The sequence below is a fragment of the Anarhichas minor genome, unplaced genomic scaffold (genome assembly GCF_050575085.1).
Source record: "Anarhichas minor isolate MPS153535 unplaced genomic scaffold, ASM5057508v1 ptg000060l, whole genome shotgun sequence".
Lineage (NCBI taxonomy): Eukaryota > Metazoa > Chordata > Actinopteri > Perciformes > Anarhichadidae > Anarhichas > Anarhichas minor.
The window spans coordinates 538,363-564,226 of NW_027466506.1; the positions used below are offsets into that span (position 1 = coordinate 538,363).

Here is a 25,864-nt window from a genome sequence, read left to right on the forward strand (position 1 = left end):
ACATGGAATTTGAGTGTGCTTGTGATAATCCATGAACTAGATTATAGTTTATAAAGATGGTCCCATTCTATTCCTTTGAGTCATTTCAGTCATGTTTTCTTAAAGCAATAGAAAATACAGTTAAAATGAACGAGCAGCACTCAGATAACACACGAGCAGTAATAATCTGCTCTCTGCGGCTTTGTTTGGTTCCAGCCAGCCTCTAATCTCTTCCTGCCTTTCTCGCCAGCCTTCTTCTGGAAGCAGACCATCCAAATGAAGACGGAGCGGATAATTGGCCCATGTTGTCGGTGTTAATAACAGCGAAACATATCTCACCCTCACTATGCATCCCACCCCCCTCGCCCACAAATGTCACATTCCAGAAATTACTTTTTAATGGGCTGCACGCGCTGGGGGACGAATGCCTCGACATTTTAACGGACGTCACTTTTCCCTGCCGTTACACAGACTGCAGGATGAGGCAGCGAGTGGCCTCTGACAGTGTGATGTAGTAGACATAAGGAAAGTGAACGAGCAGTCTTAATTAGAAAGGAGGAGGCGTCCTATCAGCTCCCTGGAGGGTTGGAGGGATGCGTGGTGATGTTACAGTTGATTTGTCAGTGATTAGGGCATATCTAATCACTTGGATTTTGTGTCTGATCTCAGATCTCTCTATACTGTGTCTACAGTACAGCACCAACATATGTAAATATAGAACAATGGATCACCTTTGACCTCCAGTTTGGGGGTCATCTAAAGGTAAACATCCATCAATTTAAAGAAAAAAGGTCACAAAATGTTACTAATCTGAAAGACCCGAGCAAAGCCCAGCCGACATCCTCCAACCAGCAGGCCAATCACACATTGCATCAAGTCCATTCATAAAGTAACCTACAGGTAAATTATTAAGTAGAGCAGACACAAATACTGCAATATAATGCTTTCATTGCGATGTCTACACCGGCAGGTCTAAACTGCTGCATTTACTTTTCCATAAACGAATCAGGGATGTAGGCAGTGTGCGAGATACCCGGTGGCAATCGGGGAGTTCAAATTTGTCCAAAGGGGGTCCAGTTAGGTTCACAATCAGACATGAAGAAAGGCTCTATATTGCGGCACTGGCTGGCTGTGTCATTGACTGAAAATCGTCTCTTGCACTCACTATACAGATTTGTGAATAAATGTTTGGCAGTTTGAATAATGAAAACTGCTGGGCATTGGTAAGCTTTTAAATGACATTTTAGTGACAATTGCAAGTGTTTAATAACTGTCTTAAGATTTTAGAGAGATCTGAAATGTTGCTGTTGAGGTTTTCAGGGGGTCTGAAGTGTCAAGAACCCCCCCCCCGTATTTCGCACACTGGTTGTAGGTGTTGGTTAAAGGGGCTAAATTCCAAATTCAGAGTATATCTATGATTGAGGGATTTCCTCCACACGGCTCTCAACATGGCAGCTAATAGTGGTAACAGCAACAACAGGAGTGCTGACGGAACTAACCAGAGGGTGGGCGTTAAGGCTTGGTGATGATGGATTGGGATTGGAGTTGTCAGAGTTAGAGTAAGATTTACTTCTTTCTCTGCTCAGGTAGACATTACTTCACGATATCTCAACGGAGCAAATAGTAATTTGCTGCATTATTATGCTCAAAATTTTGAATTTTGCACCTGTAACAAGCCACTCTTACTGCAAACCTATAAACTGCTGTATAACACTGTAAGGTAAGTATAGTTTTACTTTTGAACTGCTTTTGTGAAGAAATGTGTTCAGGAGATCCTGCATGTTAAAAAATGTCTGAAATATCACTGAAACAAAGGCTACTCTAAAAAACTGATCAATGAAAACAAGTCCACTTTTAATTTTACCTGCAGCCTCCCGTCTAAAATGTGCTTAGATACGAAACACGGAAAGTGCATGCACCGGTAAATATTCTGATATACAACACCTCCCGCACACCCCGCAACGATTTCCCTTTATAAATCCCAATCAAGCTGAGATTTGCAGTGTGTGAGCGAGCTTCTTGCCCTTTTAACGTCCAGTTGCCTTCAAATACTCAGTGAAAGGCCCCTAATTATCTTTGATCAATATGACGAATAATAGAGACTTCAGAGAAAATGGATTAAACAAAGCACTTGTTGGGGAGGAAGAAGTAACGAAAGTATATATTGTTTGGGCGACACAGTGTGGGCATTACAAATCTCAAAAAGGCTCTAGAGTGGCAGCGTGTGACGGAGGCAGTGAATGCTGCCGGCTCAGAAAAGGTCAGACCCTCTCAAGAAGTGGTCCGACATAAAAGTCCAATCTGAGGGATGCATAGCTGTTCAGAGGGGGGAGGGGGAGCTCAAGCCCCTTGATGAGCGACTTAATTGGAGAATCCCTCCGGAGAGGGGTAAGGGTGGAGGTGGAGGTCACAGATATGAAAGGTCTCACTGACAGTCCTCTATGAAGGTAAATATCATAGACTGTCTATAAGAAGTGGACGTAGTCACCATGACGTCACCCAGTGGTTTGTGGACTGCCATAATGAAGTCTTGACTGTCGACGTTTTGACACTCGCCATCTTAGCCTTTTTGCAACCAGTGAACGAAAGTGACCATATTTGGACTGCGGAAGAGTGACGTAAAGATGCCGCATGGGCTCTGGCAGGGTCGCACCCTGTCAACCCCCCCCCCCCCCCCCAATCCTAATTGACTTTCCGTTAGCTTTGTTTCTGTGGTGTCAGGATATCATTTAAAACGTTCTGTGCCGCCACCACCACTTGTTCACTGTATTATTTCAACGCGTGTGTAGCTCTCATCAGCGTGAATATGGAACCAATCAGACTTCCCTGTGCAGTTATCTCATCTGTATAGCGTACGGTAGAAGAGCTGCTTCATGAACACCTGGGATCTCCTGCCTGTTGGGTGACTGACTGCTGCTTCACCCTGTTATTCCTCTCCATCAGCATCCTCGCAGGCAGGTGGGGGTGGGGTTTCCATGGTGACCGGCCTCAACTAGTGATGTGTCAAGCTTGCACTGCACACAGATGCAGCCACACACACACAAGAGCCATGACAAACAACAGTGATCCCCCCCGCTGCCAAGATCAGGTTAAGAAAATGCTTTTTCTTACACGCCACAGAGCAAGAAGTCTTTTATAATACCAATGCAGGGATGTTATTAAATATAGGAGCCAAAGAGTGAATTTCCTTTTCCATTTTAATGAAACAAACACATGATTGTCATCATAATTAATATTGATGAAGTGAGAAAGTGTGGCACCACTCTCTCTGCCTCATCAGCATAATCTTCTCAATCCCCTCGGTTTCAAACAGAATTCCCTCCGTTTCGTTGGCAGAGGGATTATGTCATTGGAGAGGAGGCTTTGGAGACGCAGCTGAGCATATATTCCTAATACTCCTGCTGCCCTCTTGTGATACAACCTGCGTATTACAGACAACATCATACCGCGCTGGAGGAATCTCTTGATGGACACTCACTCATCAACGTTCTTCAGAGAGAGAATGCTGCTAACCCTCACCATACTCTCCGACGACAGAAGGACATGCTGTTAAGTCAGGGACTTTCATTCTTAATGCGTATTTGCTCACGTGTACCGAATGTAAAGTGTTTGTCTGGATATTCATAATATCATAAATGCCGTTAACATGAATTAGGGTTCTTGAGTTTTTACCTAGAGGTGCATCTAGAAGGACAAAACCCCAGGAAAGATCTGTTACAGGACCTGGAATAGATGTTTGAACAGGGCAGACAGAAAGAACAGTGGTAAAAATGACAAGATGGAGAATCGATGGATGGATGGATCGGAAACATGTATGAAGAATATACAGGGAGGAAGTCAAGCAACCACCATGGAACCCTAGAGGATGGACACCACGTCCCTACAAGCAGGGCGACATCATGTGTCTGTGCATTCCAAAACCATTAGAAATCACCGCTGAAATATGAATGAGTAATGTTTGGTGAAGGCACAAAAACAACTATGTAGAAAACATTCATTCAGACATTTATGGTGAAATTAAAACAGTTCTATTCAGTTATATAAAACAAAAGAAAATCAGTATTTGTCTTTTCATAATATTACGACGTGTAGAGAGTAATTAAATGACAGACAACAAAACAAACAAATAAAACAATAGATTCTTCAGATGTCATGACAAAATTGTCACAAATATTTCGGTGGGACACAAATATTATACAGTTCTGCAACGCCGTATGAGTTTAATACCCAACAAAAACTTTAATATATATATATATATAAATATCATCTGCAGTTTGAGTAACACAAAATGTAATGAGCTTGAAATATATATATTTGAACCAATTTGTGTTACTCAAATCCTAAATAAAATAAACACATTTTAATATATTTTTTAAAGTTTTTGTTCAGTATTAAACTACAAAACTCATACGGCGTTGCAGAACTGCATAATATTTGTGTCCCATCGTAATATTTGTGACAATTCTTTCGTGACATCCGAAGTATGTTGCCCATGCCTTTTGTTGTCTGTCATTTAATATTAGTCTTTACAATTTCAAACATCTAAATAGCAATAGAATGACTTGTGCACTGCATAGTAAACTTTGCCCAACCACACATACGTCCACACTCTCACATTTGTAGAAGCAGACAGCTTTACTCGGGAGGCCTCCTCCACCTCAGGGCACTGATTGCCTGGATTGATTTCAGGTGTGGAGCTGCACCAGGCCTCAGGGCCAGAGGCAGTCTGGAGCTGGAGGGAGGAAGGAGCTTCCATCAGACACTAGCAGCAGCAGTGGACACGAGCTGCTTGTCTTCATGTCGCCGGCAGTCTGAACACACAGCTTGGAAATGGCTTGCGGGTAATGTTTCTTCATGTTTAACTTTTATCAGAGTTTTGGTCAACAGTATGCTGAGGCTTTAGTCCACCTTAAGGCGAGATCCTTAAGGGCAAAACATTGCACTTCATGCACTGGTCAATTGTTAAAAATGTTGGTATTTTGCTTCCATAACACGTGTTCTTTCACACTCGTGGAAAGAAACATCTAAAATACACTTAAGTTTTAATTTTACTACTTTAGTCTATTTGACAAATTTACCAAAAGTTACTGTTAAAATGCCTCATTTGCAGATTTAAACAAAAGATTAAAAAACATGTGTAATACAATCGATGGGGAAACTTTCATCCATTAGTTAAATTGTAAACCCTTTTCACCTGTAGTGTCTTCAACATGTCTGGAACTGAATCATCTTTAAGAGCCATTTCTGAGAATACTTTGTTCCTCACTTTCTGAGCCAGAAATCTCCACTTGAGTACCACCAAACCTTCCAGTTTCATTCCTCTCTATATTCTGAAGGTTTTCACAGAAGGGTTTGTTCATATTTTCATTTTCTTTTTTTAATGGCTGTTGACTGAGAGATATCCAAAAACACCTCCTTTGACTCTAACATGTCAACAAAATGAAATAATACATTTTGATTCTGGCTTCATCCAATGTTCAGATTTCTGTTGTGGAAAATTTGTCCGAACAAGCACATTTAATAAGATAATGACTAATTTGCATATTTAAACATATCATTTCCAAAAACTTGTAATACAAAAAAACCTATTGAGTAAGTTATCACCTGGGGATATGGTAATATCTAATGGTTGACATGTTTACCTGCTTTGAGCGTGAATTGCTTGTGGTTTTCAAACTGAGTTATTTAAGATGAGCTATGATTTATTTTTTTATTTTTTTACCCGGCTTTAACTACCAGGTGGAATGTTTTTGAACACAGGCCAAGCAACTTACCAAACAATACTTCCTCAATACAATTTTTACATATATGTAATTATTTTATTATCTTTGTTTCTTTACATTGATGCATTCTGGTTCTAAGAATCACTTTTGCCAAAGTGTTATGCTTCCTTCGGAGCCTGACCCGAAAGAAGCCTCTGAAGCCCGAGGGCGAGGTGTCCAACTTCTGCCGATGCCTGACTACCTTGGACCTGGTGGGCCCGGGCGTTGGTAGCACGCTCGGGGCTGGCGTCTACGTGCTGTCCGGAGAGGTGGCCAGGGAGGTGGCCGGGCCCAGCATCATCATCTCCTTCCTGGTTGCGGCGGTGGCTTCCGCCTTCGCTGGGTTGTGTTACTCTGAGTTTGGAGCCCGGGTCCCCAAGACGGGCTCGGCGTATCTCTATAGCTATGTGACTGTGGGGGAGGTGTGGCCGTTTGTGGCCGGCTGGAACCTCCTGCTGTCCTACGTCATTGGTAAGTAAAAGTGCACAATGAAGATGGATGTAAACATGCAAAATGAGGAAACTCCTCTGTTAGCAAAAATAAGTCTGATTGTATAGAAGTCAATAAGAAAATGACCGTGTAGATCTTACTCATTATAGCCTCTGTGTCCAGAGCAGTAATGAAATCATACCTCTTAAAGCCATCTTGAATAAATTCAGTCAGATCTTGGAGCTCAATGAAGATGATATACAACACGTCAGTTCGGCAGGTTCTTGATCGGTTTGTTCGTGAAGTCACTTGTTCCTCCATTGGTTAGCAGTCAGGCAGCAACTTTTGGTTGTGCTGAGTGAAGCCAGTGCCTTAACTTGCATTCTCTCTAGTGTCCAGCAGGGGGCGACTCCGCTGGTTGTATAGAAGTCTATGAGAAAATGACTACTTCTCTCTTGATTTATTACCTCAGTAAACATTGTAAACATGAGTTTATGGTCTCAATCTCTAGTTTCAAGTCTTTTTCAATACAGCATGATGTTCATTTAGTACATTATGGTCCATTTAGAGTCAAACAGACATAACGTTGAACTTTCCTCGATCTGTCTGTTGTCACCTTTCTGTCTTTCTTTAAATTGCCGGTTGACCATCAACTACCTGCATGCATGTCTTTTATTGTTGTTTAGCTGTGTCTGAGTGATTTATGTATTTCACATACTCTGTATGCTTTTATGTTTTGTGCCTCTGACGTGGATGTTTTTTAGTGTCTAAACAACTACAGCATAATACTGTTTTTAGTCCATGTTTGTTTCTTTCAATCTTTTTATTTTCAGTTTACACAGGAGTGAGACATGCCACTCACAAACAGAACAGCACGTAACATACCTGCCAACCACACAAACAACCAATCCCGGACACAAAAAATACAAAAAACTAAAACAAAACAACAAAAAAATAATAGTAAAGTAAAATAAAAAATAAGTAAATAAACATAGATCATCATCCTTCTACTAGATACCAATGAACATTGTGAACCTAGATCCCTGGGTGTCCCCCGGAACCCGAAGTTACAAAAACCTCCCTCCTACACACATCCACTTTTCGGCTCACACATTTTATATGCCAAATATATGCCTCCACATGAATTACATACAATATGGCGGCCAACCATACAAACAGTCGCACACAGTGACAAACAAAATATTGTGGACTTTCTTCCTTCAGAGTCACTTGGATCCCACGGTTGCAAAACCTCTTAGTATGATTTCGGCATATTCCTCTCCAATAAAATCCATAACAGGGTTCCAAACAGAGAAGAACCCATCTATGTCTCCTTGGAGAACATGTGTGAGCCTTTCCAATGGGATTAATTGAAGAACATTATAGAGCCAACTTGAAACAGATGGTTTTGCATCATCTAGCCAGTGCTGTAAGATTGATAACCGTGCACAGTACCATAGAATACTGAGGGTTCTTTTGTATCTGTTTAATACAGGTGAGGCAGCGTCTAGGCCTAGAATGCATTGTAGAGGATTGAGCTCAATTTGGTTACCAATTTCAACCCAAAATTTATGAATTACCGGACATAGCCACATTAAGTGCACGTAGGTGCCTACATGCTGCTTGCATCTTACACATACTCCAGAGCAGTCCTTGTCATATTTGCTCCTGCAATATGGGGTAGTTTGTAATTTATGTATGAGTTTCTTGGGATTTGTAATTGCTACATATTCTTTTGCTATTTAACATGATTGTTTTCCATTGGTGATCAGTGATTGCAGTTTTAAGATCTCGTTCCCATGATTGCCTGCAGCTGTGAGTACTTATATTACTTAAAGAGAACAATTTATGGTAAATGTAACTTTTTTTTTTTTTTTTTTTTTTTTCCCCTCTTCAGCTGACAGACCTGGTGAATGATTGTCTCTATCTACTCTGGTCCATGACCTGTCTTATATTGGGCTATAGAGTTTAAGAAACTGCGTATTTGTAAAAATCGGAAGAAGTGAGTCTTGGGTAGCCCGTACTCTTCCTGAAGTTGATTGAATGATTTCATAGTGCCACCTTTATAGAGCTCATTTATCACCTTAATCCCATCTGTGTTCCATTCTTTAAAACCAGGATCCATGCAAGAAGGACTAAAATCGGGGTTATTAACAATCTGTGCATAAAGAGTATCTTCTATTGTTGGAGAATGCCTTCTTTACCTTTTATCCATGTGCTTAGGATGTTACTTATAATAAAGTTGTCCCTAATGCTTGATGCTTGTTTAACATTATTTAAGAATGGTATGCTTGACAATGAAAACGTGTTACATCCTTGCAATTCGAAGTCTAACCATATTGATTTGGGGTCTTGTGCCACCCATTCTGATACATTTTTCAATTGTATAGACCAATAATAGTATTGAAAGTTTGGTACTGCTAGACCCCCATTTACCACTGGCAGTTGAAGTTTCTCCAGTCTCATTTTAGAACATCTGTTTTTCCAGATAAACTTAGATATGCTCCTATGCAGATCTTTAAAAAAGCTACTTGGGATGTCATTAGGTATCATTTGTAAGGGATATAAAATTCTTGGGAGTATATTCATTTTAATAACGGCTATCCGACCCAGCCAAGAAATTGGAAGTGGCATCCATCTTAGTAAATCGAGTTTTACCTGTTTAAGGATAGGAGACGGATTCATCTTCACCAGATCTTCCAGTTGGTAGGAAATCTGGATTCCCAGATATTTAAAGCCATTATAAGACAATTTAAATGGAGATATTATACCATTCTCTGGGTCTCTACTGCCTCCTAGTGGTAAGGCAGTAGATTTACCCGCATTGATCTTATAGCCAGAGAGACTACTAAATTCATTGATTGTTTCTAGCACAGAGGGAATTGATTGTTTAGCATTACAAAGAAATAGCAGTATATCGTCTGCATATAATGAAATAATATGCTCCATTTTCCCACTGTTAATACCACTAATTTGTGGGTTTGTTCTAATAGCCTCGGCCAGAGGTTCAATGGCAGTGGAAAACAGAAGTGGGGACAGTGGACAACCTTGACGAGTGCCACGCCCGAGAGTGAACCGGGCTGAAGTGAGACCGTTAGCCATAACCATTGCTTGTGGAGAGGTGTACAGTAACTTTACCCAACTTATAAATGTATTACCCAGAGAGAAACTTTCCAAAACGTTGAACATATATTTCCATTCGATCGAACGCTTTCTCAGCATCTAGGAAAACCACCATAGAATCTAGAGGTTTGTTTTTGGCATATTGGATGACCCCCAATAGATGCCTCACATTAGTGTAGGAGTGACGACCTTGCACAAATCCTGTTTGGTCAGGCCCGATAATGGTGGTAGGATGGGGTCGAGTCTTTTAGCTAAGAGCTTGGCCAATATTTTGTTTTCCACACATTGCAAACTAATTGGTCTATATGAGGAAGGTTCCTCTGGGTTTTTACCTGGCTTTGGTATTAAGGCAATTGACGCCGTCTGTGTTGGTTCAGGTAGTTTTTGATCCAGGAAGGAATATTTGTACATTTTACTTAAGAGTGGAATAAAAATGTCTTTGAATGTTTTATATATTTCTGGGGGAAAGCCGTCTGGGCCAGCTGCTTTCCCAGAAGGAATGTCATTAATAGCTTCCTCTATCTCTGTAAATGTAATTGGCTTATTTAAAGCCAATTCCATGTTTCTATTTTAACAGTTATTCTCACTTTTTTTTCATTGTTTGTCCACGCATTAAGTGTCAATATTGTATAACCTTTTAACTTTAATCTTACATTGTTTTTAGGTTTATTTTGTAAACATCTGCTTTTGGGACTACAGATGAAAAATATCCTTTTGGCTAACTCTGGCACATTTGCAGAAATGTTTTTATTAATGTGCACTGTCCCGTTCAAATAAACCAATAAAGCAGGGGATGCTTTAGGGCGGGGCTACTGTGATTGACAGGTCTCTACCAGAGCCAGATACGGCGTCTTTGTCACTCCTCTACATTCCGAATATGGTAACTTTTGTTAATTGGTTGCGAAAAAAAGAACCTGGCGACGGACATAATCCAAGATGGCGACGCCAAACTCAATGCTTAAAAGCGGCCATCCACAAGCCAATGGGTGACCTTGCATGACTACGTTCTCTTATTTACAGTGTTTTCCCCTGAATTGGCCAACGGCCCAGTTTTGCAAATGTATATGACTAACTATTTATCCAACCACTCTATGTATAGAGTGTTCGATCCCCAGCTACGCTAGTCCATGTCAATGTGTCCTTGGGCAAGACACTTAACCCCTTATTGCTCCCGTAGGCTGTTCTTGCAGTGTGTGAATGGGTGAATGATAACATGTAGTGTTAAAGTGCTTTGAGTAGTCTGAAGACTAGAAAAGCACAATACAATTTAACCTTATGAAATTTGTCAGGTGGGCAGAAAGTACTCTGAATGAATGCTTATGCCTGCTGGATGTCTGAAGAGTAATTACTTGTTTAAAAAAAAAAAAAAAAAAAAGAAATGGAAAGGGCTTCCATTGTTACAGAGCAGGACAAGGTTCATGTCATATCAGTTATTGCAATTCTAAATTTCCAACTTGTAAATGGCAGACGTTTCAACATCCAAGTCTTAATTGTGATTGGGAGGCTTTTAAATGATGTTAATGATTAGCACTTAATTTCAAAGTGCCTGAAATTCACAAAAAACAAACAAATATAATACTTGTGTTTTATTGTAAGTTCCAGTGTTTTTAATTCTGTGTAATCAACTGTTTTGAAGACATGAACACTTGCAAGTCGTTGCCATGGAATATTTTTTTTACCATCCATCCCATATGACATGAACACAGCATTGGACAAATTCAGTCCCGAAGTCTCTGTTGGAAGATTTTGATTGTCAAATTCTGTAGCTTTCAAGTTAATGAGGGTACAATGGTCTGAGAGTTATGATAAAGCAGAACATAGTTAAACAGTCGTGATTTTTGATTGTTAAAAAATTGACCAACCTAAATGTGTATACTTTGTTCTTCTCAGGAACATCTAGTGTGGCCAAAGCCTGGACCAGTGCCTTTGATGACCTTATAGACAACGTTATAGCTCAAACTCTGGAAAATCATACACCAACGGACTTGCCTGGCTTGGCTTCATACCCAGACTTCTTTGCTGCTGGGCTGATTATGTTGCTCGCTGGTAATATAACTTATGTAATGTCAATTTATGTGAAAGTTAAGAAAAGATGCAGAATGTTTTGCGAGCTGAAATTCGCTGAACTTTTTCATTCTAATTTCAGGGATTCTTGCGTTTGGCGTGAAGGAGTCAGCAGTCATCAACACAGTTTTTACTGGGCTGAATGTACTCGTGTTAGTTTTTATCATCATCTCTGGGTTTATAAAAGGAGACATCAACAACTGGTGCATCAGTCGGGAGATGACCCTGAATGCAACTCTAGCCATGGAGTAAGATTTCTCCTTTTTACACTTTTATGCTAATTTGGTATTCAAATGATTCTGTTCTGTAGGTATTATATTGTCTTATTAGAAATGTATTTGAGGAAAAATATATTTGTAAAAACTTAAATGATGCACCTTTCATTATTCACTGACTAATACTTCAATTGGATATGTCCATTGTGACCAAACGTCCATGAATCCTCATAGAAATCGGCCAAATAAGCCTCCTTAAATAATAATTGAACGGTTTTTAGGTTCAGCATCAAAGTAACCCAGTTATAGTTTTACTGTGTTAACAGGAATTACAAATGGCTAGTTGGTATAGATTTAGTGGTGCCCGAAAGTAAACTTTTGCTTAGCTTAAAACGGCTAACTCACTGAATACATTATACTTCCTGTTTACCTCATTTAAATTAGGGGTATTATAGTTAAAAAAACAAAGAGCATGAGTACACTTGAAAAAGAAGACGAGGAATAATAGGAGTGACAAAACTCCATTAATAACTTTTTTTTGATGTTTCACAAAGTGTGTGTGTGTGTGTGTGTGTGTGTGTGTGTGTGTGTGTGTGTGTGTGTGTGTGTGTGTGTGTGTGTGTGTGTGTGTGTGTGTGTGTGTGTGTGTGTGTGTGTGTGACCAGGGAGGTGATTTTGGAAAGACAAATTGCCATTGAGATTTTCAATTGTAATTTGGCATTGCTTTTAGAGGCACAAACATTGAGCTTCATTTACCAACAGTTCTTCAGAACATATTTCTTCCTAAAACCCACTTTGCATAGTATTCCTGATGATTGTGACATTCACCAATGTTTCTTTGTTATTTGAGATGTTTGTGGATAAGAATGGTCTACGCACACCTGAGCAAATTTAAGGGCTGACATGCAATTCTTTTTTTCGTGTTTTTCTGCAATTCTACTGTTGTGTAATATAGGATTTAACTGCATTCATATTTTTTTATCACTTATAATAATTATTTTACAAAGCATTATGGACTTTTTATTTATCAAATAAACACAAATTCACATCAATGTTTTTAATTGGTAACCACGCCATCAATAGTTAGTGATCGATCATGCAAATATGTTTTTTAGCTGCTGCCTTGCAATGGGGAACAACAATGGCATGAGGTACATTACACTCTGAATAGAATTGATAAAGGTATTTTTTATTTCTTTAAAGGAACTTTACATCAACACAAAATGAAACCGTTGACTTTGGCGTTGGTGGCTTCTTCCCCTTTGGCTTTGACGGCACATTAGGAGTGGCGACCTGTTTCTATGCTTTTGTAGGATTTGACTGCATCGCCACAACAGGTATTGTTGAGTAGTATGCGTAAAGCACATTTTGTTGACTTGACTTCAACAGTAGTGATGCAGGAGTATCGCCCCAGCTAATGGAAGTGCTCTTTCTAGGGGAGGAGGTGCAGAACCCGCAGAAAGCCATCCCTCTTGGGATCGTGGCATCCCTGCTCATCTGCTTCTTGGCCTACTTTGGCATGTCAGCCGCTCTGACTTATGATGCCCTACTATCTGCTCGACACAGCCCTCTACCTGTGGCCTTTGAATATGTTGGCTGGGAGCCCGCGAAGTACGTTGTGGCTGTTGGATCCCTCTGTGCACTCTCAACAAGGTACTGGTCTGTAGTTCTGCATGATACATAAGGCATCATTTCTTTTCTGTACAAAGTTGTAGGAGTTCCAGTTGCTAGTCTCATGTCTCAAGTTGCCTTTTGTACTTTTACCACCAGCCTAAAATGTCGTAGCCGTTGTTGTGATGCAGAATTACTACTTGCATAATAGAAAAGTGAAGATAATTACTGTAGTGCAGCTTTACTTGTATTTACATGGTCTAAAATGAAATGGGTGTGTCAGCTGTGTCCTGTGACTTTTTGCAGTCCATTTGTCATATATACTAGTGCATATGGAATTGAATGTCTAACCTGGTTGGTGTTGGCTAGCTCTCCATTCGCTCACAGTGAAGCGGTGCTGTCGTGTTTCCACAGTCTCCTGGGAGTGATGTTTCCAATGCCGCGGGTGCTCTTTGCCATGGCAAGAGATGGCCTGCTCTTCAAGCCCCTTTGTTACCTGAGCGCCAGGCAAAGTCCTGTCGTTGCCACGCTGTCTTCAGGAGCAGTGGCTGGTAATCCAGTTGCAATCATACTTTTTATTTTTTTTATTTTTTTACAGTTTGTTTGTTGAATGGTGATGTCAGTGTGTACATGCAGTTTGGCAACTGAAGTACAGCGGAGTGCAATAGCTTGTCAGGCTATGCAAGGCAAACCATTCACAGCTACTGGACAAAGAAATGACTCGTAAAAACACTGCCAATGGACGTAAAAAATATTGCAGTGAAACACAATCTCGGGTTTTGCAGAACATTCTTCTCTGACGATAGGGTTGAGAAGATTAGGTGCATCTTGTTAGTCCAAATCAAAATGCAGTGATATTCTGCCCAGGTGGTAACCTCCAGTTCTGCCGAATGAAGCCAACGTGGAAGTGTCTTACATTTTCATTCTCTCTAATGTCCACCAGGGGGCGACTCCTCTGGTTGTATAGAAGTCTATGAGAAAATTACTCTACTTCTCTCTTGATTTATTACCTCAGTAAACATGAGTTTATGGTCTCAATCTCTAGTTTCAAGTCTTCTTCAATACAGCATGATGTTCATTTAGTACATTATGGTCCATTTAGAGTCAAACAGACCATAAAGCAGGGGATGCTTTAGGGCGGGGCTACACGGTGATTGACAGGTGAGACGTATACGGCGTCTCTACATCACCCCTCCGCATTCCAAATATGGTAACTTCTGTTCATTGATTTCAAAAAATAAATGACTACCGTCGTAATCCAAGATGGCGACATCGAAATCGCCAAACTCAAGGCTATATAATGGCAGATTGTTATCATAGCTCTGCATGTCTGCAGTTTTTGACACAATTGTTTCTATTGAGCGTAAAGATTTATGAAGATAAATACTGTTACTCAACGCGAGTCTTAAAAATAGTTATCCAACTCGGCATGCATTCTGTGGAGTCTTTGAACAAAGGATGAGAGCCTGCAGGCCGCAGGAACTTTTCTGCTGCGAACTTCTTACTGCGCACGAGCACCAGAAAAATGAGCTGGATCCGGTTCAAAATCAAAACAATATTTAATGTACTACACAAAGCTAACACTTACAAACTGAATTAACTATTAATAGTAATGTTCTCGAGAGCAGAGACCACATACACGCATCTCCTCACAGTCCGACACAGGCCAGTTAGCTGAAAAAGAGAGCTGCAGTGATCTGAGGAAAACTCCCAAAAACATTGTCTCTATATCCCCTGAGAGTCGGAAAGTGTCCGTAACTGTCCCAAAACGTCTGAATGATCCTCCGTGTCGATTAGTGATTGGCTCCATTTGAATTCTGTCCCCTCCCAATATCGATCCTTTGTGGCAAACATCTTCGACGACTCCTCTCCGTTGTGGCCCGCATGGCAGGTCTGTCCAGCTCCCCTCCAGCCACATTCTCCATCGATGAGGTCACCTCCGTTCGCTGCTGCATGTCTGTAAAGCCTCGCTCAGAATATTCCTATCTGACCCTCAAGACTTATTCTTAGTGTTTTAATACCTACAGGGACTATACTTTTATGATTTAATACATTCAATGAGTTAATATACTGTAACATATAATATCCTCTATAAGTAAGAATATTGTAAACATATAATACAGTCCATATGTAAACATATTGTGACTCTTTAACATATTTTGACATTCTTATTATTGTGACACTTCCACTCACCACTTGGGGTGCTATTTAATCATACTAATGTTTTTGATACTGAAATCCTACACAATTCCCACAGACTCTTGATTGGTCAGTAACATATTTGGTTCTCTTTGCAGCTTTCATGGTCCTGTTATTTGACTTAAAGGCACTGGTTGACATGAGTTCAATTGGGACCATCTTTGCCTACACCCTTGTTGCAGTGTGTATCCTCGTATTAAGGTATGTACACTTGGAGTAACTAGGTATAAATTTAATCGGTTCGGTAAAAAGCCGCTATTTAAAGTTCCCAGTGAAATGGCATATTTGAGCGGCGTACAGTTACAATGATTTAAATCAAATCCTTTGCAGTTGATTATACCGTTTAAAAGTAGGAGGGCTTAAAGTGTAGGGTGCTACAGAGGGCTGTGGGCTCCACACACACACCTCCCTCGCCTGCTGTCAAAGTCGTGTTTGATTGGAGGATTTTTTGTTAACGTCCCTGAATGCTGGATGAAGTATTAAACATTTGAAACCCTTTCAACAAAGAGAAAAGGCAGGGATTTGATTTAAAATACTCAGATGCTGTGGTTTTATAACATACATTAACAAAGGGACACAAGATTACAACTATGGGAAGTGTATTTTTCATTTCACTGGGTCTTTCAGAGAATTTTAGACTGAAAGGAATAACTTGTTTTTACATGACAAGTTGGTAGAACCGTAGCTTGTTAGCATGTTGCTTAGTTGTTTTTTTCTTCCAGGTACAAAGAAGACCCTGGTCTAGTCCATAGGCCGGAACCATTTAGTGTGATGGGTCTGTTGAGGCCTCCATCTCAACCCACCCACCGCACCTCTAAAAATGTCAACATAGTCACCATCATTATTTGTAAGTAAGCTCTCATTGTTCTGCTGAGCATACACTTATCTTAGCCGGGTCTTACTCCCAGGGCGTCAAATACCGGCTCTTGGACAGTGACCCTCGGCATCTTGACACCGGCGCACAAGGCATCCGTATGCGACGCACTAGGTATTCGGCTAACTCCGATGTAAAACCATCTGTGTCGTCATTAGACACTCAAAGCAATGACGTAGAATAAAGTTCTCTGAGGGAGGAGGTGGATGGGTCAAACAAACACAGGACTTTCACTCAGGGGACCGGCGTTGTCCTGGTGAAACCAAAAGAAATAATCGCTAATGTTATGACCCATGATGATCTGTCATGTGACTGAACAAATTATGTTAAGTGTGCGTTACGTTACAGGCATACTTAGTCTAAGCCAAACCATGTTTTTTTTTCTAACCCTAAGCAATTGGTTTTGTTGTCTAAACCTAACGCCAACCGTTTCCAAACGATAATCGCATACAAACTCTCAGGGTCAAGCTAATGGGTGGAAAGCTTCCCCCACAACTTTATAGATTCTGCCCAAGCAGCAAATTATGACGTAGAAAGGATTTCTCGTTGCTTAGCTTATAGTATGATGGAGTTTTCTGCACACACTTGTTGCCTACTATAATTAATTTTCTATTCAAGTCCAACAGGGTCACTTTCCAGAGTTACTGAAACAATTTAGTTTGACCCACTTGAAATGTAGGATGCTGAACAAAACTCAAAATGTGAAAGATTTCCCTAACGGCTCCGATTCCTCCTCAGTGTTCGTGGTGATCGCTTTAAGCGTGCTGCTGTCCGAGGCCGTGCATTCCCTCCACAGAAGAGTTGTGGAGCACGCTGCTCGTCTCTGTCCTCGTGCTTACACTGGTCCTCGCTGTCGTTATCATCTGGAGACAGCCACAGAGCACAACCAAAGCAACTTTCATGGTAAACAGAGAGGGGTGGTGGCGGTGGGTAGGATTTCATGCATGCTGAGGATTTGCACCTTTTACAGTTCCAATAGGGATATCTTGTTAGGTGAGTCAGTTAGGGGGCCTTACTGAGGTTATTCTGCAGGGCACAGAGAGTTTATGGCAAAGACATAACGTGCCCGTTGCAGAGAGGCCAACCCAGTTTAAACCCACAGTGAATGGTCGCTGTTTAAAAAGCAAAAATGTTTCATTTGCAAGAACTTCCCTTTTTTTTATTTAAAGCTTTTGGGGACTGAGATATTGAGTTTTGCTCTGTAATTATATGTAGAAAGCTTTATTGATGCTAAATAGTGAGCATTAGAGGTGCTGGTAGGTGGATTCTGTAACATTTGGGGCAAAGTCAAGCTAGTTGTTTCTCCCATCTCTGGTGTGCGAGGTAAGCTAGCTCGCTGCGGACTACGGCTGCATATTTAGCATATGGATAGGAAAGTGGTAGAAATCCCATAATCTAACCCTTGGCCAGAAAGCAAATGAGGATAATTTCCATATAGATAGTTTGGATGTTTTGAAGTAGGGTTGTATTCATTGCCCTACCCACCACAGAGGTACGTCGGTGCTCGGGCCCTAACTAGCATCACAGGTTAAAAGCAGATTTAAATAGATGAGTTTTAAGTGCAGTTTTGAAAGTGGCGAGTGATAGAGAATGTCTGAGGTGTTGGGAGAGGGAGTTCCAGAGGGAGGGGCAGCAATGGAGAAGGCCCTGTCCCCCCAGGTCCGATGCGTAGACAGAGTAGGGGGGGGTTGGTTAAGGAGGTTTGCGTAGCAGAGATCAGATCAGGATGCAGGAGGTCCGAAAGGTATGAAGGGGCAGGGTTATGAAGGGCTTTGTATGTGATGAGGAGAATCTTGAACTGGATTCTTTGCTGTATGGGGAGCCAGTGGAGGTTTTGAAGGACTGGGGTGATGTGGTCTCTGGTGCGGGAGTGGGAGAGCAGACGGGCAGCAAAGTTCTGAATGTATTGTAGTTTGTTGATGATGTTGGGGGGTGAGCCGTACAGGATGCTATTGCAGTAGTCCAGTCGAGAGGTGATGAAGGTGTGGATGAGTGTTTTAGCGGCTGAGGAGGAGAGGGAGGGACGTAGACGGGTAATATTTTTTAGATGAAAGAAGGCGTTTTTCGTGATTTGATTGACGTGGCGTTCAAAGGAGAGGGTTTGATCAAAAATGATACCAATGATATCAAGGGACCCTATGACATATGTGGAAGCAGGAACAGTACCTCATGCAACCCCGCTCTAAAACATTCAAACTGTACCTTTTTATCATACTGAACCAGTCATGATTTCATGTTTTTGCAGGTTCCCGGTATACCCGTAATTCCAGTTTTAAGTATCTTCATGAATACCTACCTGATGGTCCAGCTGGGAGGAGAGACTTGGATCAGCTGTGCTGTCTGGATGGCATTGGGTAAGCGTGCCTGTCTTAAGTGCCCTAAATAACCAGCTCGATGTGGAATGTTTTATTCTTTCAGGTTTTCTGCATCATTTGTAGATGGTGGAGGGATCTAAATGCACAAAGGTGTAATTTATTTTTTAATTGACTCTTGAAAGGCCTAAACTCTTTCCTCAGGCCTGATCATCTACTTTGGCTACGGGGTTCATCGTAGCGTCCAAAAGCAAAGGCTGCAGGAGGTTCGCATCCAACTGAATACTACTGTAAACCGTGACATTGCAGCTTGATGTGTGTTGAATTGTGTTACATGTTGCTGCCCACTTGCATGGAATAAGCTGGTCACAGAATATGGTTGAGGTCATCAAGGAATAACCCTGAAACCCATTTTAGTATTTTATTCAGGATTCAGTGAGTTGGATCGACCTGTTTTTATGCTAACAATTGCTTTGTTGAAAGTATTCTAACAGTATTGTATATTGTACCTGTAATATAAGTATCGTCATATTATCCATTATGGCTCATAAGTCATTCAAGACAATGCAATCTTGGATATTTTTGTCAAATATCTGTTTGAAACAGACATAACTTTAAAAAAAATATTGATCTATATTGTGGAAGTCATTTAAATCGGTAATGAATGCTAATAAATTTGTAAAAATAATAATTTCACTTTAGTGGATAAAGAGTTGTAGTGTCTTGTCTTTATCCACTCATTTAGACTAATTCAAGCTGCATTTTTTTATTACCACCTGGGGGGGGGGGTCAGCAGTTATTGACAAATTGGGCTACCTTTTGTATAAGGCCCTTAGGCAGTTACTAGTGCTATGGAGTCATGTTTGTGTTCAGTTAAGTGTAAGTTTAATATTCACTCTGTTAGCTGAAGCTACATAATACACCTAATCTTTAGTCTATTGTTAATATAAAAATATTGATTAATGCAGCTTTAAGGGCATGAATACGAGCATGACGGGATGCTTCGTCATTAACGGACAATGATGCATATAGTCAGAATCAATGTAATTAACACAATAACAAGAACAAACTGACAAGAACCAGTCACATATATTTATATGACAACAAAGCAACAAATCAATCCAACAACTCTGCAGCGCTAAAACACGTATTCATCCACACACTGAAGAGCACGAGCCATTCGAATATTATTCATATCAGAGGGAACAATATTAACCGTATCATAAAAACGACACGATAAACAAATGAACACAGTAGTAACACTACTGCAGATCCTCCTTTCTTTGATAACAAAGAGTTTAATACCGCGGTTGTACAGAACATCGGTGCGGTTCAGTTCCAGTCAGAGATCCTCCTGTGAACGTGTTCGTTGAGTTGTAGATCCACTCGAGTCTCTCCAAAAGTTTTCAAAAGCACGTAGCTTGTAAGTGTCCTGTCTGCTATGGTGTCGTGTTGCTGCCTTGGTTAGCCAACTCAGGTTAGGTTAGCGTAGCGTAGCTCCAAACACCAAGACGCTCAGTCGCAAATAAAACGCATTCTCAGCCATAAAGACAACGCTGTTAGACAGAAATACCGTTCGTACAAATCCTTTTCCTGGCTGGGTCAGAGCTGCTAGCTGTGGGGTTGTTGACCCTTTCTTACGACGTCCAGCTTTTCCTGAAATGTCCTTCTTGAGAAAGATGTTGCCAGTAACTCACAGATCCGTTCCTCCTCCTTCAGCCATTGAGTGTTAAAAAAACAAAGCAAAATTCTAAAAATGTCATGTCAACATCATAACTTCTTACATATCTTTCAACTTGAACTCTTACTCCTAATACTAACTTCTGCTTCAGCTTCACAACAGTCACGCTAGCCCACTGACCAATCACGGCGCACGCTAATGCTGACGTACTTCAGAATCAGAAACTATTTATTGCCAATGTATGTTGCACATACAAGGAATTTGTCACGGCGGGTGGTGGTTAAGCAATCATCACAGTGCAAGAAATGGAAAAATATTAAAATTGACAAAGGAATAGGCCTCTTAAAGAGACACGTCAAAGAATACGCCCAACATGTCAAACTAAAGATCTGATTGGTTGAAGACTATGACAATCAACAATATCGTTCCCAGTCACTTAAACTGCACATGGATTCACTTGTGAGTCTGCAGGCCTCTGTCTCTGTTCTTACCTAGAGACACAGAGCCTTCTGATACATCACTGATACATTTATTAACGTCTACGACACAAATTCTTTGTGACAAACATGGAGTCAAAGTGTTTGTAGAACATTTTACAAACTTCTCAAGTTTGTCTCGTTTGTGTTGAGGTTTGTTACGTTTCTATAAGATACGTTTGATATATGATGAAGATCAGTGATGATGATGAAGCTTCATTCTGACTCTGTTTCTTCCTCCAGGGTTGAACCTGCTGGAGATCAGTGGCTGAAACCTGGTCTGAAGAAGTGTGAGTGTTCACTTTGATTCATGAAGTCTCAAATAAACCCATCAGCTGTGTTTGATGATGAACTGATGCTGTTTCATGTCTCCTTCTCTCCTTCAGATGCCTGTGAACTCACAATTGACACAAACACAGTGGACGGAGAGCTCAAACTGTCTCACACCAACAGGAAGGTGACACGTGTGAGAGAGGATCAGTCATATCCTGATCATCCAGACAGGTTTGATCTCTGGCCTCAGCTGCTGTGTAGAACTGATCTGACTGGTCGCTGTTACTGGGAGGTCAAGTGGAGAGGAGTAGTTTTTATATCAGTGAGTTACAGAGGAATCACAAGGAGAGGAAGCAGTGAAGACTGTATGTTTGGAGGGAACGATCATTCCTGGAGTCTGTTGTGCTCTGGTGATGGTTACACTGTCTGGCACAATAACAGAAGCACACAACTCTCCTCATCATCCTCCTCCTCCTCCTCCTCCTCCTCCTCCCCCTCTGGTAGAGTAGCAGTGTATGTGGACTGTCCTGCTGGCTCTCTGTCCTTCTACAGAGTCTCCTCTGACACACTGATCCACCTCCACACCTTCAACACCACATTCACTGAACCTCTTTATCCTGGCTTTGGGTTTGGGTCCAGGTCCAGGTCTGGTTCAGTGTCTCTGTGTTCTGTGTAGGAGGGAGAGTCTTCTCCTCTGTAAAAACTCACTCTGCTGACGATCAGATCAATAGAACAAAATATAATCAACAAACAAATCACTTTTATATATTATTATGGAGAAAACAATCAACCTTTATTGATCCCTCGGTGAAACTCAGAAATGAATACTTTAGTACTTTTACTTTCATTGTGAATGCAGGACTTTCAGGTTTCACTACTTTAACTTAAAGATCCGTTGAAGACTTTTGGATGAATGAACATAATATTAATAAGTATATTTTCATCATCACTTGAAGATAAGAATCGTTGTTTCCTTCCCTTAGAATGAGCAAAAGTGATGATTGTGTAATTGATGAAAACACTAGAAATCTTTGTGTTTGATCAACTTCAGGTTGGGCTCTGATGTTTCCGTTTTCATCACTTTGTTCACTCGAGAGGACAAAATCATTCCAAAGACGTCCTCATGAAACTGAATTCAGCCTTTGTAGAATCCAGAGTGCGTTCTCCTCCACTGGGACAAGAGTAGGAATATGTCTTCATTCAGCTTTAAAGCTCAGTTATGGAGTTGAGCTTTACTTTACTCTCACATCTTATTCTCTCAGTAAAAACAAGTCGATTCTATTGTTTCAGATAATCAGGTTCCACACATTTATGCAAATAGATTGTAGCGGGATGCGACCTGTCTATGCTGTTTTACCAGCCACTAGCTCCCTGGGTCGGCTTAATGGTCGTACAGTCTATTGTTTGAAAGTATATTTTTTACTTACATTCTATACTGCCTGGGGAAGCTCCAGCTTCAAGATTACTTTACGACAGATAGATTTCTGCATAAAACGTAACCCTGAATAACCCGCGTTAGAATCCTATGTATCTCCGTTATGTGCTACGTTATGTGAAGCAGTGGGATGACAGGTTAAGCTTTATGAAGTCCTTTCACTATGGGATAAGATATGCCGAATCATTTAATGGAGCTTATCTCATTACCATAGTTATTGTATACAAGACCGGTGGATCTACCATACGCAAATAGCAACCTGGTTGTGATCACTTACTTGTTATGTCTTTTAGTCTGAAGTCTCCGAGTCACTCTCTGCAGGGACGTCAGTGAGTAGGGCCACCCGGAGCGTTCTGCGCCTTGTTATGCCGTGGACCAAGCACTTAAAAGTACTTTTAAAACAGGACTCCCCTCTTATGTGGATTTCCAACCTCGTATTACAGAGGTTGTTGGTTTTATTTTATGAAAGTAAGATACAGGTTATGACACAAAGATTAATGAATCGCATTACAATCGGCGAAACCGGCGATACAATGTTGTGTGAAATAAATGGATAGTTTAGACTCCTACCGGAGGTAAACCTCTAGAGAATCGTTTTGTGTGAAATCAGAGATTAATACACATTCAAGAAATCACATTACAATCGGCGTTACAATGGCGGCGATACAATGTTGTGTGAAATAAATGATAGGTTAGACTCCTACCAAAGGCAAAATACCTCTAGAGAATCGTTTTTAGAATACCTAGCAAAGGAACCCTTCACAGTATTATGTTGAAATTAAGATACTTCCTACCAAAGGAATCCCTTCAGAGAAGTGTATAGAGGGGTGAAACACACTACAATAGGAACCCTATTGCAGTGTGGAGTCCAAAGCTTATGCAAGAGCAAAAGTTGAACCGAAGACAAAGCAAAATGTCACTGCTTATATCCTGTCCTCCGCTGAAAGCGGAAGTAAGAGGCGCTTTGCTTCTAGCCCGTGGCCGCGGAAGTACTCTGCTGAGTATGAGAGCAGAAAAGGTGGGGGCTCACCATATATGGGTAGTCAGCGTTTCCTGCCTCTAGCAGCGAGCTCTGCAGTCGAGGAACTGCAAGGGTGGGGGCTAATTAGGGTGATCAGTGTTTTCATATCCTGACCGGCGCAGCCGTCAACAAGATCATCACAAACATGTAACTTTAGACAAATGTACAAATCATTTGACTTTGTAGAAATGTGATTCCAGTTCATCTGAATGTGATGTGAAATATGAAGCAGTGACATGTTGAACCAGAATCAGGTGATTGTTTGACTGATATACTGAGCTACATCTTTTATTCTTATTGTTCTGACTGAAAGTTGACCTTCAGAAACACAAACAGCTTCAACACTTGACTACGAGGTTAAAGAGTGAAATGTGAGGTTTGATTGAGGTCCAGGTCAGATGAACAGGATCCTTTTTAAACAGAGACCACCAATGAGGACTGAGAGGAACCACAACAACAACAGTTAACATGAAACAAGTCATGTGTCATATGTGTTTGTACAATACAATTCTGTCAACATATAAATAAATTAATTCATATAAATATCTGACTCCATCTTTGTTCTGTTTCTTTGAGACTACTGTGTGAAGTTGTTTTGTTAAGGCTTTTATTGTGGTGTTTCCTGTGTTTTATTTTGAAAGGAACCTGGTCTCAGGTGGTCAGCGTAACTTGACAGAAACACACAAACAGCAGTAGAGCTTCCGGTATTTAATGTGGAGTAAAAAGTGTATAAATGTGTTAAAAACTCCTCTTAGCGCCAGTTGAACAGGTAACAAGGTGTTTAAATTGGTTCATATCTTTGTAAAGATTGAGAGTTAACTTTTACTAGACGTCAGTTAACCGGATGTGTTGTTATCAAAGTCACTTTGTAGTTCACGTTAGCTTAACGGCTACAGGAAGTTCACCAGCTCACAGTTTAACATCAACCGCTCGGCTCTTGAGCTGTTTGATTATCGTAAAGATCAGAATACAGGCGCACTGACTGCGTGCGGTCTGTCCGCCTCAGTGTTGAGCTTCTCCGGCTCTGAGGAGGACCCGGTGTGGCTAACGGGCTCCCTCTAGTGGACCCATCCCGGAACTACACCAGCAGGGTGGTTTAAGATGAGCTCATCCTTTATTTGTCCCTCAGCGCTACAACAAGTATCGGTAAAAAACTAAACAAGTAAATATATATGCAGTATATATATAATATATATATATAGTTATAGTATATAATATAGAGTTTTAGACCAATTTTGACCTCGTGATGGTGCCGCTCCACCAACAGTTCAGCCGATAGACCTTTCTCTCTAAACTAAATGTTGACCTGGTGGTGGCGCTAGAGAGAAAGTCAGAGGATCTCCAGAGTCATCACATTCATGTCTGAACCACATTCCTTCAGTCCATCCCATAGTTCATAGTTCAGTCCACTAGCATGGCTCAAAACAAACAACATTATGATTTGAGTTCTTCTGATTGATGAGCGTTCATCACTGAACAGTTTGTCCTGAAGGGGGCGCCATACTGTCACATGTACATGGACTCAACAGCTAAGTCACACAAACACACTCACTCTGTCTCTGTTGTGTCGGAGCACAAACATCCTCCAGAAAACTCAACAGAATAAGTCTATTTAAATTCAGACATGAGTATGTGTTGGTAAAACTTAAAGAATGTTCTGTTTCAGTCACAGAAAGCTAAACAGCTGCCTCCATGAAGTCTGTGACCTCGTGGTGAGCCCTTTCTACTAACTGCTGTCTCAGCTGTTCTTTTTCTAAGTGTCTTCTAGTGACCTCTCGTCAAGGGAGATAGTACATTTGTTGTGCACGTCAGTATTTACTATCATACCCAGAGGCTCCGATCTGTGACCGTGACGTCTTCCCCTGTTAGGATAAGATGTCATTTGAGCGAACAAATGGTCACAGGACGGGTGCAAACGAGGTCCAGACGAAATCCTTCTGCTTCACAGACTTGTGTGTGTTATCTGAATATATGCCAGAGACTCAGAGACGTCTGAGCAGCAACCTGACGCATAACCTGTTTGTGTTTCAACTCTGTTCCTTCATGCAAGAATAAATGTCCTGATTAATGATTTTACACCCGGTGTCGAGTAATATTTTTATTACAATATGAATTCACCTTTTTCATAGAAATAGTAAATATTGTGTTGACTTGTCAGATTAATGCTTAAAGTCTTTCTGCTTCTGTGATGTTTCACTCATTTCTTTTACATTCAAAGTTTCTGTGAGTGTGTGTGTGCGTGCGTGTGTGTGTGTGTGTGTGTGTGCGTGCGTGTGTGTGTGTGTGTGCGTGTGTGTGTGTGCGTGTGTGTGTGTGAGTGAGTGTGTGTGTGAGTGCGTGTGTGTGTGAGTGAGTGTGTGTGTGTGAGTGCGTGTGTGTGAGTGAGTGAGTGTGTGTGTGTGAGTGCGTG

General features: G+C 41.0%; 1 protein-coding gene and 1 pseudogene across 1 annotated transcript; both read left to right on the forward strand.

The window, feature by feature from the left end:
• The window catches only part of LOC142933410 (cationic amino acid transporter 2-like), a 33,798-nt pseudogene extending 14,916 nt beyond the window's left edge, over positions 1–18,882 (forward strand).
• A 2,045-nt stretch (positions 18,883–20,927) lies between these two features.
• LOC142933411 (stonustoxin subunit alpha-like) lies at positions 20,928–21,674 on the forward strand. The gene is made up of 2 exons (XM_076077522.1): positions 20,928–21,015; positions 21,112–21,674. Exons 1-2 carry the CDS (start codon positions 20,928–20,930, stop codon positions 21,672–21,674), a joined length of 651 nt encoding a protein of 216 aa, XP_075933637.1.
• Positions 21,675–25,864: the final 4,190 nt, after the last annotated feature.

Coding starts and splice junctions, on each gene's coding strand:
- LOC142933411 (XM_076077522.1), top strand. CDS start 20,928: ATGATGATGAAGCTTCATTCTGACTCTGTTTCTTCCTCCAGGGTTGAA. Junction 21,016..21,111: donor GAAACCTGGTCTGAAGAAGT/GTGAGTGTTCAC, acceptor TCTCTCCTTCAG/ATGCCTGTGAACTCACAATT.